Source organism: Pyxicephalus adspersus, chromosome 11, assembly GCF_032062135.1.
Source record: "Pyxicephalus adspersus chromosome 11, UCB_Pads_2.0, whole genome shotgun sequence".
Classification (NCBI taxonomy): domain Eukaryota; kingdom Metazoa; phylum Chordata; class Amphibia; order Anura; family Pyxicephalidae; genus Pyxicephalus; species Pyxicephalus adspersus.
In genome coordinates, this window is record NC_092868.1 from 55522661 (window position 1) to 55543034 (window position 20374).

General features: G+C 38.0%; 1 protein-coding gene and 1 long non-coding RNA gene across 10 annotated transcripts in view; one reads left to right on the forward strand and one right to left on the reverse strand.

The window, feature by feature from the left end:
* LOC140341391 (uncharacterized) overlaps positions 1-20374 on the forward strand; it is a 143265-nt gene that overhangs the window by 13241 nt on the left and 109650 nt on the right. The window lies entirely within an intron of this gene.
* The window catches only part of CASZ1 (castor zinc finger 1), a 159780-nt gene continuing 139789 nt past the window's right edge, over positions 384-20374 (reverse strand). For 5 of the 9 annotated variants that reach the window (XM_072427114.1, XM_072427113.1, XM_072427112.1 and 2 more), the window contains 18 exons: positions 18871-19389; positions 15516-16362; positions 15017-15079; positions 14210-14300; positions 13811-13975; positions 11311-11483; positions 10337-11154; positions 9938-10043; positions 9676-9739; positions 9224-9384; positions 9018-9140; positions 8569-8883; positions 7959-8157; positions 7489-7660; positions 6141-6289; positions 5793-6015; positions 5173-5466; positions 384-4321 (listed from right to left, as the gene is read on the reverse strand). In XM_072427114.1, the coding sequence (XP_072283215.1) occupies positions 3183-4321; positions 5173-5466; positions 5793-6015; positions 6141-6289; positions 7489-7660; positions 7959-8157; positions 8569-8883; positions 9018-9140; positions 9224-9384; positions 9676-9739; positions 9938-10043; positions 10337-11154; positions 11311-11483; positions 13811-13975; positions 14210-14300; positions 15017-15079; positions 15516-16362; positions 18871-19345 (5577 nt within the window). In that variant the 5' untranslated portion in view covers positions 19346-19389 and the 3' untranslated portion in view covers positions 384-3182. The remainder of the gene's footprint in view (positions 4322-5172; positions 5467-5792; positions 6016-6140; positions 6290-7488; positions 7661-7958; positions 8158-8568; positions 8884-9017; positions 9141-9223; positions 9385-9675; positions 9740-9937; positions 10044-10336; positions 11155-11310; positions 11484-13810; positions 13976-14209; positions 14301-15016; positions 15080-15515; positions 16363-18870; positions 19390-20374) is intronic. The other 4 variants (XM_072427115.1, XM_072427110.1, XM_072427117.1 and 1 more) reach the window with 4 other exon arrangements.

Genomic DNA, 20374 nt, shown 5'->3' on the forward strand with positions numbered 1-20374 from the left:
ATATTTTGTATATTAAAAATAAGGGTGTCAATGTTGTAAGCACAGTAAACCTGGTGTATTTTATGTATTGACTCCACAGCTCTGTGATTTACCACAAACATCTAAATTACAATGTAGTACTGTAAATACCATGTTTTTTTTTTCTTTATGGTGTACAAAGCCTTTTTGAATATACATTCCATCAACAGCCCCCACAGAAACTAGATTTCCACCCCCAGTTCTGATGTAGGATGTAGTCACAGTAGGCCAGACAATAGGGTACAAGATAAAGTTAGGGAGCTCTGGTGCTCTTACCTCATGGAAATCATTTTTTTTTATACATATCGACATACACAGATATCCCTATTTCTGCAGTTTTGAAAAATTAACACAAATGGAATGGCTATTTTTCCAGTTTTTATTGAGTGAAAATGTCAAACCTTGCATCAGTCATGCAAAAGAAAAAAATCAAATAAATAAACACATATATTAAATTTCTAACAGCACTAAATTCAAGTGGAAAAATATTCAGTTCTTATTAATGTGGGAAAGTCCAATTCAAGTATTTAGAAGAACCCTTTCTTACCTGGCTTTATATTAATAATGTTAAAAGTATATATATGTATGTAATACATATATACAGAACAGATATATATATATATTTATATATATATATCACATACCACGTTATATACAAATGTACACATGCTTATACCTATATCAATATACAGACAGGGTATTCAGATATAGATAGTAAACTGTAATCAGCCAGGATGACCTTAGATTTGTTTCCACAGAAATTAAGAAAAAAGACACATTAAAATTTTGTAGATGAGTTGGAGATGGCTTATGTCCTACTGTGCAATATCAAGTTTAGAAAAAACTCCAACCTGATCATTTCTTCATATTTTTTATTCTTTTATTAAATCATCCATTTTTTTTTTGCTACATTTAGGTATGTTTAATTCCTTGTTTTGTAAGGGTGCTATAAAGTGTGTACTAGAGATTGTAGTGTAGCTGTTGCTGCAATAAAACCTCTCTTAACAACCATGGACCCCTTTCCTAATGCTCCTGTAGGACATTTTTTTATTCTCTTTGTTTTAGGTATACAACAAATAAACATTAGGAAAGGGAGGTTCATAGTGATTGCTCTGATGTTTTTACAGCATATAAACAAATTACAAAACATCACTCCTATCTTCATATTATTAACCTTTTGGCTTCTGAGACACCACACTGTATGTTTCACACATAAATGGTTTTCTTAGTTGCAAAAGGGTTTGAGAGGCATTTATTCCCAGACTCATCTCACAGATAAGATATATTAATATGTAAAAAAAAAATCCCTAAATGCAAAAAAGCACACATAACTGATCAAAAAGGGGAACCCAAAAATTAAATATATAACTACAAACTTATATTAACAATCTGAAGATTACAATCTTCCATATTATCTGAACATTACATTATTTTATTCTCTATAAAATTCAAGTTAAAAGTCGGAATCACGCATTTCAGTGCTAAAGTGAAGTCAGACATCAGGACTTCCAAGAAATCATAAGCTAAAAAAAAAAAGGGTTAGAGCAGGGACTGGGGGGCTGAAATTTGTCTGCTGATGCCCAGACATACAGCCACCGTTTTGCAAGCTTTTTCTATAGTTTTTTTTTTCACTTTTGCTTTTTGTTCTATATATAACCTTTACAGAAAAAAATACTGTACAACTTTTTCATTAAATCAGAATTAATATGTTGCTCTGACACCATTCATTGCAAACACTTGAGGCTTTCCCTCCTCATCTATTTGCTGTTTGCTTTGTTTTTTTTTTATTGTTTTTTTTTTTATGTTAACTAAATCAAACGCATCTAGGAATTGTTGAGGTGGGTGGGACCTGTAAAATTTGTGTCTGATAACAAAGTAAGATGGAAGCCATTCTGTAGTGCTTTTTGAATACTTGTAGTAGTGCTACCAACATTCACCTACTAAGTATTAAATAATCCTGGTCAGAGAACTTGCACATTAATTAACACTCAAATGCTGCTTTCCTTTGGCAGAAAACCTTGTTTGATTTGGGTAGATTGGGTCATGAAAGACCATCTAGTGGAATTTATAAATTAAGGAAGGGTAGCAAAATGCTCTAGCTTATTTATGGTATTAAAAATCCGTATAGAAGAAGCCTCCGACCATAAGTTTATAATTTTTTTATTTTCACTGAATAGTTTTCTACCTGAGAAAGAGGGCATCCTGTGCTATAGTTATTGGACCTTAGAATCATCTGCTAGCCCCATCTGTTTCCTCTTAAATAATTATTTTGCAGTATTTTGTAGTCATTTAATGTTCCACTACAGGGCACTATAGCTGGGCTATACAGAACAGTTCAAAGTAGAAGAGAATTGCGGATTTACGGACTCCTGAGCAGCAATAGTTTCTTGCTTATGGAACTTTTTTTTTTCGGAAGGTGCTACAGTAATCCCACCTCTTATGACACATATCTACCCCCACTCAAATTTCCAATATTTTTTCAAGCAGTAACAGCATATCACAAGAAGGATTCCCCCATAGTTAGGAGGTTAGCCTGGCTGCTTATACAAGTCTTATATAGAATATGCCAGAACAATTTCAAAATAAATAAATAAACCAGAGCAATTGGTGCAGAGGAAAAGCTTTCTATATAAATATTTATAAAATAAAACAATAGCTTCTTGGGAACAACCCAGAAAGAAACTGGAAGAACAGGAGAGAGAGCCTCAACACAGGGCGCCTGATAATGCTAATCAATAAATACCCATAACCCAAGCCCAGCTGACCTCCTCCCTCGCCACAAACACATAGAAGCGTTATCCTTTTCTGGCATGCTAGTGCAGGAGTAATAAGTACCCCATCTTGTCATCCCTCTTTAAAAGAGCCAGCAGTTGGACTTTATGTTAAATGGAGTCATACAGAAATATACTTTGTCCCATTGCTTTTAAGCACCAGAATAAACATTGTAATGGAGGAGGCCAGCAAACAGAAATGCCCCCTTAAGTCTTGTCCACGGATAACTTGGTCAAATCCCCTGTTGCAGAAGTCATTTAGCTGCGTTTTTCTATTAATTTACTATTCCTTCACTTGTTCTTTGTGTTCATTTTTTGGGGTATTTGTACGGGTCGCGAGAGCAAGGCCCTCCTCGGGAGTGATTTATAAAACATTCAAAGTTTAAAGTAGCTTTAAGGGGATGTCTGAAGGTTTAATGGAGTTTGGGAGGTATCACAGTGGTTTGTAGAATCCCCTTCACTTTCTTTGTTTCCTTTCCTTGGTAAACATTCACCATCAGGCAAGGATTCCTCAGAATCAGTGTTAAGATCCTCCTCTTCATCCTCCTCGTCCTCATTAATATCTTCATCATCATCTTCTTCCTCTTCCTCTTCATCTTCATCATCGTCATCATCATCATCTTCTTGAGACAGGTCATCATCGGCATCCCTGCAATTGGTCATCTCAGTGTTTTCCCTAGAGCCACTGTCAGCCCCATCCTGTTGCTTCTTGCTTAAGTCTAGCGAGTCATTCAGTCCTACACCAGCAGCATTTTGGAGGAAAAGGAGGGAGCTGTGAGTGTCTGTGCTCAAGTTGAGAGAGCTGTTTAAGTTCACTGGTTGGTTTTGGAGGTCATACTCAGGAGCACTATGAATTGATCCTTCTGGACCAGGAGAAACTGAAGGTAGCTCACCTCGTTCTTGTTTTTCATGTTTGCGCTTGTGTGAGTCCATTTGAGACATTCCCACTACAGTGTGCTTACAGCTGGGATAGGTGCAATGAAAATGCGAGCACTTCAGCTTGTACTTGCAGTCGGGCACTTCACAATCTACGCTGGAGCTAAATTGGCAGAATCCGGCGGCACTAATGACATCCTGCTTTCCATGGTGTTTGCGGTGCGCAGTAACTTTAGTGCTGTCTGTGCATCGGAAACCACAGCGCAAACAGTGAAAGTGAGTGCTGTTCCCTGAGAACTGGCAGTCAGGGAAGTTGCAGCTAAGGGAGGATTTAAACCGTTTAAAGTCATCCAAAACAAGGTTGTCCACTCTATCATGGTGTTGTGCATGCTTATACATGTGTGTTCGTCCACAGAATTTGTAGCCACAGTTCTCTCTGGTACAGTGATAATGGGTGACCTTCAAGGAGAACTGGCATGCTGAATCTTTACAATCTTCATATAGATCATAACGTCTAAACCCTTCCAACATCATCCCTTCATCAAGCATTTTGCGTGAAGAAGCAGTCTTGCGCCGTTTACCAAAAGGTGACATATCCTCTATGATCCAGAATCGTTTTTTGGCTCCAGAAGCTGTTGGCATGGTGATGGTGTTACCTGCAATAAATAAAGACTTTGGCATGAGAATATTTATATAGGAATCTGTTTGAATGCATCTAAAAAAACGACTGTGTATGTTGGGTAATATGCCAGATAATGAAATTACACATTTCATAATATTATCATAAAATATTTTATCATCTTTTGTGTGCATGTAGATTATCATACTATATCATGCATTAAAAGTTGTGCTAATTATGTTTTTGTAACAGCTTCTGTCATTTTATATACTTTCAAACTGCTAAATACACAGTTGAAATACATTCGGTGTATATATATTTATTTTTTCCCAGCAAAATAATTTTTTAAAGGAGTCCTTTGTCACCTGTATTTTTCTTATTTTTTGAGAAAATTTAATATAATTGTATTTAATGAATAAGGAGTTGATCCAGTAATGCTGAATGTAATACAGTGTTCTTGAACTATGGCAGATGTATGTATGCTTCTCACGTTTTTTTTATTTCCACTTCAGAACAAACAATACCTATGGCACTGGTGCTCATGGGTTCTCCTTAACTTGGGCGTAAATTTGGGAGATTTTTTGGGAAAAACCTCCTTGTGATTCTGCAATTTATTGACTTTTAATAAAAACTGCCTGTTTATTACAGCTAATACTTTAATGAATAGCTTTCAGTAAGGACTATATTGTTTGTTAGAGCCTTGGTTTGGGTCGAATAGTAAAAAGAACACATGACAGACAAGCAATAATTGTAGTTAACAGAAAACAAATGCGCAAAAGTACTATTTAAATGTCATTTTTAAAGGCAAGAAATGAATCTGTTTTGTTCTATGAATCAGGACACACATAACTAGGATGGGTGGATGGCATATAAGAAGCTGAAAGGTACCTGCTGCATCCTGTACTAGTGGAACATCATTTTTGACTGGAGCTTGAGTGGCTATTACTGGTGTGAAAGTTGGAGCGCTGCTTGTTGGCACCACAATGCCCCTGCTGACCCCCAGGCTGGCAGTGATCAGGGAGTATGAGACACAGGATGGAGACAGCAGGTACGGAAGGGAAGAGAGGGGAGGCCTGACCAAGGCAGGAGGAAAGGTAGGAGCATGAGGCATAGCCGCTGCTGGAGGTGGTGGAGGTGCATTGTGGGTGAGAGCGTCGTCAGAAGCAGAAGGGACCAGGCAGCCTGGAGAATGTGGAGAGAAGCAGGAAACAGAACAGGAAGGAGGGAAAAAAGAAACAGAACAAAATGAACCAAATGAGAAGCTGAAAAGAGATAATGATGAGATGAAATGAAACACTAAACAGAAAAGGAGTGTCTGGATTCACAGCACTGGAATATGTGGATGTAGTTTTATATGCTTGTTAGTACAAACTGATCAGAGCAACTTTCTTGATATGGCGAAAGTTTTATCACATATTTGGGCTATTAGTAACAATGATGTGTGAGTTACCTAACTAAAAAGAACAAAAGGATCAGACTCATGAGGTATGTTATTATCCAACAATTACCTGCATCTGTACTTTCATTGCCCACTGGAGTACTGGAGCAGCTGCGATCAGGGTTGGAGGACTCAGACGACATCCCACCAGGACTGCCAAAACCAGTGTAATCCATGCATTCATCAGTCTCTGTATCCATCATATTCTGCGGTGTAGTTTGAAACGATGAAGGATTTTCTGTGGAGGTAGGGCTTGTAGCTGTGCTTCCACTCATGGAAGTTTGTGGAACCACCTAAAAAAATAACCAAGCCAATCAGAGGCTGTCATTGTGTTTTTAACTTTATTGCAGGAAGTACAAAACTGAAGTATTACAACTATCTCGTTTCAATGATGGCAACACCTTTGTTTTTAATTTACCTGGCCAGGTACACGGTCAAAGTTCTTTCCCAACATCCTTCGCATGTGCTTGCGGGCGTGTGATGTCATTTGGTGTTTTAGTAGAAAAGAAAACTGACAGCCCTCCCGGATGCAATGAAAATGACTGTTCACCTGATTGTATTTGCATCCTGGAAAACAAAATACAAAGATTCACTCTTTAGGTGGTTTTTGCTGAACTATTTTAGCCAGTTGTAAAATCTTATCAAATGTTCATCTAGTCTGCAGATCTTCATTTTGCATTTGCCTCTTGCATTACAGGCTAACGCGTTGTGTGCCCATGCTTTTTCTAGTCAAATCAACAAAAAGCCAAAAACTTTTAAATTTTTTGTTGTATTTATAAGTCATCTAAACAATAATAGTTTACAATAGTAAACAAGAGGTCTTGAAGGATGAAATGTTATTACCATAATTTTATACTGCGAAAGGATTTCCTGAATATAAGGTAAAATTATTAGGTATCATGTAATTTGGTAATAGTAAATAAGATGCCAGAGTCACAGTAAATTTTTGATAACTGGCTTTGAAAAGCCAGCATGTATTTTATTTATCATTCTTCAGATTGTATTGCTTTTAAGTTTTGTGCGCTTGTTTTTTTTTTTTTTTTAGTTTTAATTGCAGAATATTTTTGGTGTCCTATAACTGTAGAGTCATCTGTAAAGGAAAGGCTGACACTGTAGCTATGTCGTAGGTAAAATTGTTTCTCTAATATGTTCTGTTCAGCCAGCATTTCACAGATTCCAGAATATAAGCTATGTAGATCTTTCTTCCAATTTGTGACCGTTGCTTCTCCAGCAACCAGAATAAACAGGTGGAGGGTATGGCAGGTGAGGACTTGCAGTCACCATGGCAGCGTTACCTGCCTTTGTATGCTGGCCTGGCACCTGTAACTTCGAAAGGTGAGCAAATAAGCTTTTTTCCTGACATCTGTAAGAGGACACGGGACTGGCTGTGTATGTTGATGCTGATCACCCTGGTTACTGCAAGCTGCTATTAACCTGGGACATGAATTCTTTATGAGTTAACAGGGTGAGGTCTTCTGTTATGTCTGTATGCAAAGGTTTTGACTATACAAAAAAACTCTGATGAAGGGACACTAACTAAAACAAAAGTTATTTTATGGTCTTTTAATTTTTTTTTTACTGTATACATTTTTGGTAGTATTTTTTGGAGAAGTATTGTTTAACAGTTGTGATTAAACGATTTGTTCTTATACAATGGTTAACCTGGCCATTGTAAGATATGATAAATATATGTCTTATGAATTAGAAAAAAGACTCAATTTTCACATTAAAAATCAATGGAGAAATCAGGAATAGAATGTACATACCCAGCCTCCCACATTCTTCTCGCTTAGTGAAGTACTTGAAGCCATTAGCTGCTCTCCGTTCAGCCTTCTCATGTTTTTTCACGTGCCATGGCAGCTTGGTAGTGATATTGGTGACAAAGTAGCAGTTGGGCCGTAGACAGTGGTAGTGGCCACGCATCCTAAACTCACAGTGCTGCAGACACATTAAGAAAAATCTTAGTGGGCAATTGGAAACCAGCCGGAGTCCACTTTCATCAGACTCTACTGGTGGACAGGCTCAGAAAAAAAGTATTACTAAAATGGGGAGAATAGAAAATTTCCATAACTGGCATTATTATCCGACTAAATTTGATATTGCAGTTTTTTTTTTTTCTTTGAAAGTCAATGTCATACAATGTATGATCATTTCTACGCTAACGGTTATCTGTTTTTGCTTAGCTGGTGTTAATACTTTAATGTGTATACAGTTCCTTGCATATTTTGTCACTTACCTGGTTGGGGCACAGGCACTGTAGAGAATAGTATGCAAACTGATCCCGCACATTCACCAGATTATTATTGGGGTTAATGTGGTCAAGGCAGTGGGACTCTGCTTTACCCGATGTTTTACACACATACTTGCAATTTCCAAACAGACAATGGAAATGAAACTTGTTTGCATATTTGCAGTCAGTTGCCAGGCATGGGTCACTGTGGAAACAAAAATTCAGAGGGAAACTTTAAGTAGCAGTACAAAGTAAAATAACAGGTTATCATAATGGGGGCTTGATCTGCAGAGGCTGACACCCTTACCCAATGCAGGGACAAGGCCATTTGCCTTTTGTCCTAATTTACATTAGCAAGCTGTGTTTGTATGCGTTAATAAAAAGGTACAGAAGGGAGATTTCTTAACTCCCCTTGCTAGCAAGCCACAAGGTAAAAGGCTGTAGGTGAAGCTGATTTGTGTCAGGCATTTATGCACACAGGAACTGTGCAAGCAATAGGATTTGCAGTCAGGCACCTTGTATAAAATATCTGATTTTAAATTCTTATTAATAGCTGTGATGTCTATAGGTGTTTGTCAGAACTATATTGTGTTACTGAAGTAAAATAACGACTTACTTTTCCTGGAACTGCAGAAATCCTGGCTTGACCTGAGGCTTAGCATTCTCCAGAGATGTTGTTGCCATGGGAGATGAAGCTAAACTGGGTACTGAGGTGGGGATCTGTGGGATTTGTGGTATGGATGATGCAAGCTGCTTCCAGGCAAGAAGAGTTGGAGTGGATGGGACAGCAGCAAGACAGGGAACTGGAATCTCACAGCCAGGTGCCATATTGGAAGTTAAGGGGGGTGAAGTTGGCATAGAGGAGACTTTCGAGTCTGCACCAAAAGGTATTTCTGATTTTGAAGTTCCTACATCGTTTCGCAAGTGAAAGCTGTAATTGGAAAAAATATAGTCAGAGGGGAGTTAAGCAGTTTCTTCTACAGATGGTTCAAGAAAGTATTCTATGATTTCCTATGCAATGAGTGTGTCTATTTTTCTGCACAAATATCCAATTTAGCCACTTACTTAGCATGTTTTATGGCTCCATCAAAAGTACTGAAAAGCGCACCACATTCTTCGACAACACAGTGGAAATGCAACTTGTGTAGAAAGTCACACTGATGGTCACACACATCTGCTGGACCAAACCTAAAAGTATTTGAAATGATCAATTGTTTTGTCCCACCAAATTCGCATTTCTTCATAACATATATGTATGCATTGCCTATTACCTGCGCAGGTATGTCTTCCATGGCTCTGTATGCCTTTCACCATCAAGTGCTTTCATCACTTTGCCCAGATAATGAGTGGACTCTCCTGCACCAGAATCACTACTGTCTGCATCTCCTTTTAGGCTTAACAAGCTGCCTGTGTTTGAAGTGGAGTGCTGGATCTAAAAAGAGATGTCGTAATAAAAGGGTTATGGGTGCTGAAACTGTAACATACTTTTTTTAATCATGTTACAAATGCCTTTGGAACAAATGATGGAATTAAGCTATGAAGGGGATTTTAGCATACTGAGCGAAAACCAGTTATTAACAATCAACTAGTTTATTTGAAACATCTAAGTTTCAAGAACAGGCTGATTTTGTTTTTCAGTAGCATGAGCCTAAACCTGTAAAGATTAGCTCTTAAGAGACTTCATTTTCTTTAATCACTTTACATGTTATCAGACATAACTTACCTTGCTTACAAAAGAAGGATGAAGTTGTGGCTCAGTTGCTACTTCTGGACCATTGGTCTCATTACTGCAGAACAGAAACAGAAGGGTCTCAATATAGACAGAACCTGTTAAATACATGATACAACTATACAGAAATGATGACTGCAGCTGGAATGGCACGTGTAGATAAATTGTCTCTCTAAGAGACTAAGGTACAGCAGTGCCCCAACGGACTCCAGTTTCAAGATAAAGGGTGCGGTGACAGGTCACGCTCCATTCCTACCTGTTCATGCTCAGGTCCAGACTTTGCTCTTGGGAGCTGCTTTTGGGAGTAGATCCTTCTATATCTGGAACTTCTGGTTTAATTCGTCCACATACTTGCCCATTGCCTGTGCCAAGATACCAGAAAATGCAGGACAGTATGAGAAACACTGATAAAGACATTGCTCAATATTTGAAAAAAAAAACATTACAAACATTTAAAATATAGTTTTAGAACAAGAAATAACATGCTTAACACCCAGTTCATCTAAAACAGCCTATTCTGTGAAAGAGTTGTCTCACAGTCTATATTATTTACAGAAGATATATACAGGGAGTTTTGAGCAAACTTCTAAACAAATGGAAGACTAATGTGCACATGCATTTGCAAAGCAAAGAACACAATTTTTCCCAAGCTCACCTGCTTCAGGTGATGGTAACTGTTTGAGGGCGGCTGCTGCCAGCCTTGCCATCATAGGAGAGATTAGCCCTTTGCTGGCAGAAATTTTTTCCATAATGGATGTAGCAGCTGGTGAAGAGCTATTTTGATCACTGGCCCCAGAAGCAGATTGTGGAGAAGTGTTAGGGGCAGCCACCGGTACTATGTTACTGGTGCTGATGGGTATTGAGGTGCCTCCACGTCCACTTATGATAGGGAAATATGGTCCAGATCCTGCAGGGAGCGTAGAACTAGATAAGGCTAAAGCCAAGGGCATATTAGTTGGTAATGTCTGGGACAAAAGAGTTGACATCTTAGTTGTAGGTGGAATGGTGCTGGTGGATTTCAGGGTTTGTGGAGATGGTGCCTCAGAAACAGTAGGAACCAGGGATATGGAAGACTGTTGACTTGTAGGAGAGGCACTCAGACTAGAGTTCTTACTACTCAAAGCAGAAAAATCAATGAGATCATCATTACTAGACTCCTCCATGTCATTGTCCTTTCCCCCTAAAAGGGAAGATGCAAGGCCAAGCACCCCTGAGCTGCGAATGTGCCTCCTCTCATGTTTGCGTTTGTGTGAGGTCATCTGGCTGGTAGAGGTGAAAGTAAAACCACATCCTGTGCGAATACAGTGAAAGTGATTGGTGGCCTTGCTGTATACACATCCTTCGTATTTGCACTCTTCATACTTGTAGAACTTCTTAAATCCATCTTTTGCATATGCATCATCTTTAATGTGGTAGCTCTTGTGCTTCTCTATGTCACACTTGTTTTTGAAAGTGAAGCTGCATCCTGGACGCCTGCAAAATACACAGATTAGTCTGTTATTATGTATTGTGGCCTTGATTAAATAAATAGATCAATTCAGTATGTAAAAAGGGTCCACCTGCATGTAAAATCAACAGGTAAATCCCAGCAGCAAGAAAATAATGTAGTTATGTCTTTGACATGATTACCTGCAATGGAAATGAGTAGTCTTTTGGCCATAGAACTGACAGTCCACTGTGCCACAGTCCTCAGTGGCTCGGAAACGCTGAAAGCCATCGTTAATCAGCTGAGTATTCTTCTTATGGAAGTTTTCATGTGTCATTACATCTGAGGTGCTTGTGTAGACTTTGTTACATCCCACCTGAGGAAAAAATCAACATATCACAAAAGTGTGAGCAACAAATAATGTGTGCAAGACTGAATTCACATATTATATTGTTTCATTATTGTTTTAGGTGGTGGAAAACTTGTCAATGAACTAAAGCTCACAGTAGTTGAAAGGACCAGTTACCTAGGTATAAATTTTTATCACCGAGAACTTTATCTATTTCATTGTCCTTAAAAATGGGAGTTAAAAAGACAAGATATTGTTGGAACTCTACAAAAAGCAGTTGAACATTCACAAGAACATTGTGAGTCCAAGTTCAAAGTCATCACATCACTAATGGAATGTTCAACTTGTCTTTCCTCTGGCATCTGTCTCCAGGCAAACTGGGCAACTTTGCCATATTGAGTAAAAAAAAAAGTGCGGAATCTGAAAATGCAGCAGCTAAGGGGGGGAAGCAGGAGCCAAGTGCCAGGGTCTGCACCATCTCACAAGTGAAAGGCATAAAAAAAAAAAGCAGTACCTCCCGTGCCTTCCAGTGCTTGCTCCTGTTCTCTTAGCAGGTTGATGAGAACAGACAATAACAAAACCCTCTGACAAATACCCAAAACGAAAAAAAATCTCCAGCTGTTTGCTGTACAAAAGCGTACTCACTGGTGACACCTTGAAAAAAAGCAGAACCTCACCATGGGATCAGACAGAAAAAAAGAATTAAACAAAAAGCTGCAGAGGAATAATTTGCAATGTGGCACTTGGTTCTAAAGCTTGAAAAATGTGGGCTTTATATAAACAAGGAACTGAAATTTATCCACACCAATTATGGACATAACCTAAGTACGTCCTACACAAATCTTATTACTGGAGCTTGTTACACCTTTAGTTACAGTAAAGTACACAGAGGAAAAATGTACAGATATCAACTACACTAGTTAGGTTCCTGGTAATTCAGTCATTATCAGAGATTTACTTTTTTTCACTGCACCGTTTCACTGCAAAAACCACAAGATCTACAATTGTTGAGTGGAAAACTCGGGTTAACAAAGCCTTGCTCCTTTTATTTAAGTTCACTCAATGGAACTGTCACTGCTAAAGAAAATGTAAATAGGTGAAATATGTTAAATCTTTAATTGGAAGATGAACATCTCTTTTGTTTGTCTCTGCACCCATACAATACTGATTGGTTAGAATACGATCTTGGTGACCTATATCATTGCTCTTGCTATCCCATCTTGCAGTACACATGCATAGAGGCTTTTTTGACCTTTTTACAACAGATACTGATTGATGGATAGTCAGAGGATTTGAATAGTTGAACAAACCGTGTACTTGCTAGTTCCCCAACTAGACAGTAGCCTATCTTGTTTTACAGAAGAATATCTTTATTTGGTGGAGAAAGGAATAGACATTTCTTTTGTGACACAACTTATTGATTTTATTCTTTACAATTCTCCCACAGTTACCATCAGCTTAAGATCAAAGTTCTTTTATATTTCACATGTAATAAAAGTGATTCTCAACAATTCTTACTGGATGAATGTATCATGGTGCTAAAAGTAAAAACACTAAACTATATAGTAGGCTACCAAAAATAAATTAATTTGTATCTCCTGAAAGTGACCAAGCACATTACAGTACTAGGCCGGTCACATTGTGAGAGGATGGGATAGACGTCACCTAATGCAAAATATCAAAAAAATGTGTTTCCGGTGTATTTTGGCCAGATAGGACCTGCATGCAGCATCAAAGAAATGGGCGTTACCCAAGCTGTATGATGGTTCAGGGTGGGGTGTATTTGTATATATTGGATAATAAAAGCAGGTAACTGGCTTTATATGTATCACAAATCCACTGAGTAGCTTTTTTGTGTTAAGTAAACATTGAAGATTTGGGGTCTGATTTCATTTCATGGCTGAAAATGTGTTTTTCTAATTTATGGACAATTATTTTGCAAAGGAGTGCAATAATGCAGCAAGTTCTTGGATAATTGAATGTAGGAAGAAATGTTATTTGCTCATTTTTGTTTTTTTCCTGGAGATGGGTGGATGGACGGTGGGTTAATGCATCATTTAACTCTAGTAACAAAAGGAAAGGATTTTGTTACTTTTAAAGCATGCATGTATTGCTTTCTGATCCAGATTTGACTTTTCTTTTTACTTTATTGCTCAAGACTGAGAGACAAGACTGAAGAAATTTTATTGTGGTGCTGTATTGTTTTCCTGTGCTTGTGTCCATGACAAGATGCCTTTTACAACTAGAACACCACCATCATTGATCTCTGCACAAGAACATAGTAGACATTTAGGAATGACCTTAGGTAAATTAGCATGTTTATGATGCCTTCTTGTTTGTACAAAAAGACTCACCTGCATGCAGTGGTAGTGTGTGCTTTTCCCATTTAGATGGCAGCCATGATAATATACACTGCAATCATCTAATGGACTGAAACGCATGAATCCGTGTTGCAGAGAGTTGTCGCGTTTCTTGTGCATGTTGTAATGGCGGATCACATCTTGCTTACTGGTAAATCTCTACAAAGGAAATTAAAAAAACACATTTTGATTGTACCACAGAAATGCAATAGCGTGTGGGTGGGGAAAATGGAGGTTGATGTATAGAAAGTGCAGCAAAATAAAGTAAAGCCGTTGACTGTAGCAGCCAGTCAGATTTCAGTTTTCATCTTCTCAATTCAATAAAAGCTATGTGAAGTTTGGTCCAGTTAATATAAACTAGCAGTTAGGTGCATAGTATTAAACAATGCTTACCTGGTAGTTACACTCTGGATCCAGGCAGTGGTAGTGTTCCCGGTACTGATATGCACAGTGAATGTGACCGCAGTGTTGGCTGCCTGAAAATCTGTAAGGAGAGTCATACAGTTGTAGGTCGTGACATAAGACCATTTAACTGCTTTTTTTTTTTTTTTTTTTTTAAGTGAAGTTTTTTCAGCTGGTAGCTATGTGTTGCCATAATATTTTCTTCTAAAAAATTACATGAAAAAGACAATTTCTATAAATTCTATGTCAGTAGCTCTTAGATTTGTATCTGAAAACCTCATTTAATCACTAATATCAATCTCACACCAGATGAGTGGTGCTCCTTGTTTTTTAGGAAAGATGTCCATGTGATGGGAAAAGCAGCTCTATAGAGCATACAAAAAATCTAGCAGTGAAGGGGTCATAATTAAAGATCAACGTTAGCTAATTTGCCATTTTGGAATTGGACAAAAATTTGCTTCCTTGTATGGCCAGCAATTTGGACCATCCAAAGGAAAAAAATATTGCACCTGATACAGGGTTAAGCTTTGGTTAGCATTGTTTAACCTGTGTTTAACAGGTCAGCATTGTTTACCTTGAGGTGTGACCTACTGCAGTCACACAAGCAAAGGGCCAAAACACATGAACAACACTCATCTGTCTGCAATCAAATCATACTTTCCAAATAAAAGTGACTTTTGAATTAATTGCATCTCTGTAAAAACAGGTCAGTACTGGTATTAGAGAGTAATCAAATATAAATGTAAGGCACTGCAGCCTACAGATGAAAATAATCTGGCATACCAACCACACTCCTACCTGGCAATATATTTCTGGTAAATATTTACATCTTCTGGGGGCTTGTCTGGGGGTAGTCCATTCCTGGTGAGAAAGACAGGGCAGAGCTGGTTAGAGTCCATTCAGCTCCCTATCCAGCTCCATCTCATGCCATGCTCCCGGATCTGGATATCGGTAACCACCATTCAAAATGCATTTATCAACATTTATACAGAGATATAAGCTCTTACGCCCATCCTCACACTACAACGTTCTCATTTCATACATGCACAAACAGTCATTATTAATCACATAACCAAAGAAGTTACCATTTTCCCCTTTATTTATGCATCATTTACTGAACTCCCCCAATAAGTAAAACAATACAAATATTTTTTTTTCTATACAGTATTCGGGCTTACATTTTAATTCATATATTATAAGTACACAGTTAAGTTTATTGATAAAGTTATATTCATATGTATAAAAGTAATAGCTATTGTAATTTAGGGGGACCCAGATTGGCCCAGCAAGTACTTACTTCACCGTAGAGACTGTTCCTGTAGTGATGGAGTCTGTTTTGGAGAAAGTTGATTTCAGATATTCTGGAGTGTTGAATGGCAATGCTACTGGTTGCTCAGAAGCAGGCACGGGGGTGGATGGAGTGCTTGTGATAGGAGTAGGGGATATACTTGGTACAACCGCAGCTGCTTTTAAAGGCGTAAGCTTTTGGATATTACGCACATCATATTTTGAAGGCCGTCCAACCTTCCCTGTTTTAAAAGCTATAGCGCCTCCCATGTCCTGGTTCCCTTCCCCTGGTTTAAATAGGTGAAGATACTTGACATTCTCCAGGTCATATTTGGAGGGCTTCTTGTATGTGTTTCCATTCTGTGGTCTCAAAGACTCTCCTGTTTTTAGCTTCTGAATAAAAAAGTCGTATTTGGAAGCTCGAGACATAAGGCCTTGCATATGAGAGCTGCCAGCCGTTGATAGAGGCAAGACAGTTGTTTTCGGTTCTTGCAGGATAACTGCCTCATGTCCTGGGGCTCTGCTAATCAGTGGCTGCTGTGATGGCTGAAGAGTCGTTGAACTGTCTTTGCTTTGCACCGGTTTGGAATTCAGTTCTTCAGCCTTTACAATATTGGCAGGCCAGGACAGATTCTCTCCAGCTTTCAGTTTTCGGATATACTCCTCATACTTGGAGAACCTAGCTCGCTTACTGAGGGGATCTTCAGCAGAGGTGGTCTCTGAGGTAGCAGCATTGATCTTCTCAAAGCTAATTTTCTTTGCAAGCTCATCTCTTACATTAGGCTGGGTGTAGCCAAACATCCCAAGGAATTCGCTCATAGTGTTGGCTGCGTAATCTCGCAACGAGGAAGTTTCTCCTGTTTGTGAAGAAATTAAATATTCAGTATCACAGAGCACATAGCTTGTTCTGTCCTTTTCTACACATGATTCTGGCTCTCTCACAAGGTTTTATGACTTTGGATTAATTTGTAAAAAAAAAAAAAAAAGTAATTAATACTAGAGAAATAAAAGGAGTTCATCAATGGCAAGAAAATCAATTTCCTGAATGTTCTCAGCAATGGCTTTTCAGTACATTAAACAAAGTTTTCATATGTCTCTCCTCTCCTGCCTTGGCCTAATATGTACAAAAATCATTCTGCTGGATGTGGAGCCAAGTCTTACTGACAAGGTGTAAAACTAAATGTCTAATTATTAAAAATAAATGAAATCATAATATATTAACCAAAATGTGTGTATATATAATATATATACATATATATATATATATATATAATTCATTTATTTAAATGACAAAGGTTTTAAAAAAAAAAAAAAAAAAAACGGGATTGGACAGTATCTCAATGAATATGTTTTTTAATGGCATATATAACATCAGAGATCCTGTGCTTAATGCCATGAAAATGTTATGCTGTGTTTGGGAACTAGAACTTTCTATCGTCAAACAAATAGGATTTTGAAAGTAAGGTTAACAAGCATATAGTAAGTTTTAAAGTACACGTGTGAACTGATTTTATTTTCCCAATAAATAAAAAATATTCTGTTCACCCCATTTTTTAATTCAGACTTCACTGCCAGACACTACACAGATTGTAAACTAAATACCTTTCATCTCTTATGTCAAACCAATAAAGAAGGTCAAAAATGTGACTGGATGGTAAAGGACAAGAGCAGGAATCCAGGCCAAGTTTGTAGTGCTCCATAGGAAGAAAGATTTCATAGATTACTATTTTTTGTAACGTAAAAAAAAAATCAGGAGTTTTCCTAGCTAGAGCTAAGGCAGGTTATGTGTTTATATGTACTCAACTGTTGTTTTTTTTAGTAGTAAAATTGGAAAATGTATTTGTCCAGAAAGGTTTCAGCCTATATGCATACAATGTCACATAAGTATTGTGTGCAACAAATTGTTCCCTAGTGACTGCCAGGGGATGGCACCTTGTAAGGCAACTGCTATTTTCTTTCCTAATATGTTTGACCTTGAAAGTGGGTGGTACTAAATCACTCACTACTGCCTCCTTTCTTTAACTGTGGGTGGCTGCAGGTAAAGTGTTACATGTAGTGTCTCAACCATAGCTGCTGTTTCTGAACATGAGGAAGCGGTAATCACACCACAGCATTACCATCTATGTGAACTAGACCAATGCTGTTGTAGCACACTTACCACAAACCTTTAGTGAAACAAAACTGCAGGCTTTTTTATTATGTTGTAAAACACATTTTTTAATTTTTTCTGTGTGATTTACTCAGCACTTACACATTCACAATTCACAAGAAAATAACATTTTGTACATATTAAAAACATTTTCAAGGGTATTATTACTCACAACTTTTGTGTGAATGCTAATACATGTTCACAGCAATCTTTATAATAAATAGAATCCGTAGTGTTTATGATCATTATATATAGGTGCTTTATTTCTATGTAATAAAGGAATGCACTTTTTTTCAGCATGCTGAGCATATTATATTAAATGTTTGTGGTTCGAAAGCAATTAGGAATAACAGTTTTAGTCGGCACTCACACACTGCAGGGAAGGCTCCCTCCAGTGTCCCTTGGTTAGATGTGAAGGGGTAGAAGGATAAAGCTATAAATAGCACTTTCTGACTATATTTGGAAAGAAAACACGGAGGGGAAATCATTTTTGATCTGGGATCCCACAAGAAGTGGCCGTGTGTACTGTAAGCCAGCAATTGTGTGTCTCTGTAGCAGTGCACACGATGAGCCGAGTCACCTTGTCCCATAGAGAGAAATGCTTTCCTATGGGCGTCTGTTGAAGGTCACACATCTTCCCATTGATCTCACAATGTTTGTTAATTACTTTGTCACTGATGTGGTGAAGGATAATTAAACAGCTCTGTTTATATCTTCATGCATAATTATGAGCCTAGCACTGCCACTCGCAGCCAACCAGCAGACAGTCAAGCCAACAGTCTGACCGCCTAAACACTCACACAGAGATCTAGCGGCAAAGACTGCAGGCTGGCTGCTGTCTGTGTGACTGTCATGGTGAACATAAAATACAGGGAGTATAGTAGGGCTATAATGGCGTTTTGATATAAGCTATTTTTTATTGAAGTTTAATAATTATCGGCTACTTTTAATTGGTAGTAGCTGAGGTCCTATGAAAATCAAGCAAGAGCTTGAAAGTAATAAATGAATACAAGAAAAAAAAACATTCTACCAGTAGTAATTAACTTCAGCTATAACCCTACTGGCAAATTTGCCCTATAATTATTGCAAGATATATGCTCCAACAACAAAATTGTTGGTAAAATACTAAAGAAAAATTAGTTCTGATTGTAGAAACAGGTAGGCAACAATAGCTTGGAGCTTGAGTTTGCTTTTTAAGGTTGAAAGTGAAACTCACCTGAAGGTGCTACTGAGGCGAGTTTTGCAGGTGCTACTGGTTCCTTGGAGGCTGTCCTATCAGACTCTCTTTCTTCCAAAAACCTACTGGGCTGGGAAACCTTGGATTCTTCTGTGTTATCTTCCTCATCACTGCACCCCTTTGGTTGTACCATGTAGACACCTTCAGGAGGAAGCTCAGCCAAACCTATTCTTTTATAGTCTTTATTCGTCCTTTCAAGGGGTTCATCTGTGTACTCCCCATTGACCCATTTCTCTATTACTTCCCTACGACGCTTATCTTCTTCTGCTTGTTGATCAGAGGTGAGGCTGTCAACGGAATCTGCCTCTCGCTTCTGTTCCCCTTCTCTTTCACTGTTCTCCAGTGGTCCGGGTTCAGCATCTCCTAGATCTGATCCCTGTTCTGATACAACCTGCCGGCTTAGTTTGGCACAGATAGCATTTAGTTTCAGGCCCCCTTTGCGTTTGGCAGCCATCTTCGGCTTTCCTGAGGCTGTGTCAGTGCAAACACTTCTTTCAGCTGCAAGAACAGAAAGCGGGGGAAAAAAAATCATGAATTTTATACTTTAACTTTTAATAAAGATGACATGCTTAGTGCACTGCATGTGAACATAAATTAGAAAAAACACTTTGCTTGTTTAACTGATATTTATTTAACACAGAAGATGATGCTCTAGTAGCAGTTGAACAACAGGTAGAAAACCACTTATAATTGAGTTACACTTTAGGGTAATAAACATGGCATGCTGCTGTTCGAGCGCTAATAAATCTAGTGCATTCTAACTGTATTATCTTGTAATGTAAATATACAGCAGGTGCTTGGGAAGGGGTTGGGGGTTTGTAGGAGTGTCCTGCTAAGATAACCACCTAAACCACTTCAATGCTTCTCCACTGAATTGCTCCACAATACCTGCAGCTACAAGGGGCTTGTTTCAATGCATATTTACAGCTTTGTAGAATATGCTAATATTTGAATGTCTATAATCCAGCCAAGGGTTTAAAAGCCTTGCCAGCTTTTGTAACATAAGTGGAATCTGGGTGTAAATCAGGACATTTACCTCTTAATAGACTTCTACAGTCAAATAATTTCCAGCTCATTGAGTATAGAGCTGTAAATAAAACATTCAACCACCTATAAGCGATCACTGAATCTTCAGCTAAAATGGTTTACAATCCACAGATTCCACACCACAAATCTGAGTAGTTATGAACTAAGGAACAATACAAAAGAAAGGTACATTATGTTCTTACTTTTCCTACTAACTGCATTGTTCAACACTAGTACTTCTTGCCAGCCCTTTTTAACTTCTTAAAGAGAAAGTCTATGCATAAAGTTGGAGATTAAAAAAGTAAGCTCTTATCCACTGGCTTTCTTTCTATTAGAAACTTTAGGATATCAGATACACAGGAAGTCCACAGCACCAAGAAAGAACTAAAGAATATTAGGGCTAAGTGTAAATGTTATGGATGTAAACATTTTTTTACTTATTTACAGTATTGGTTTA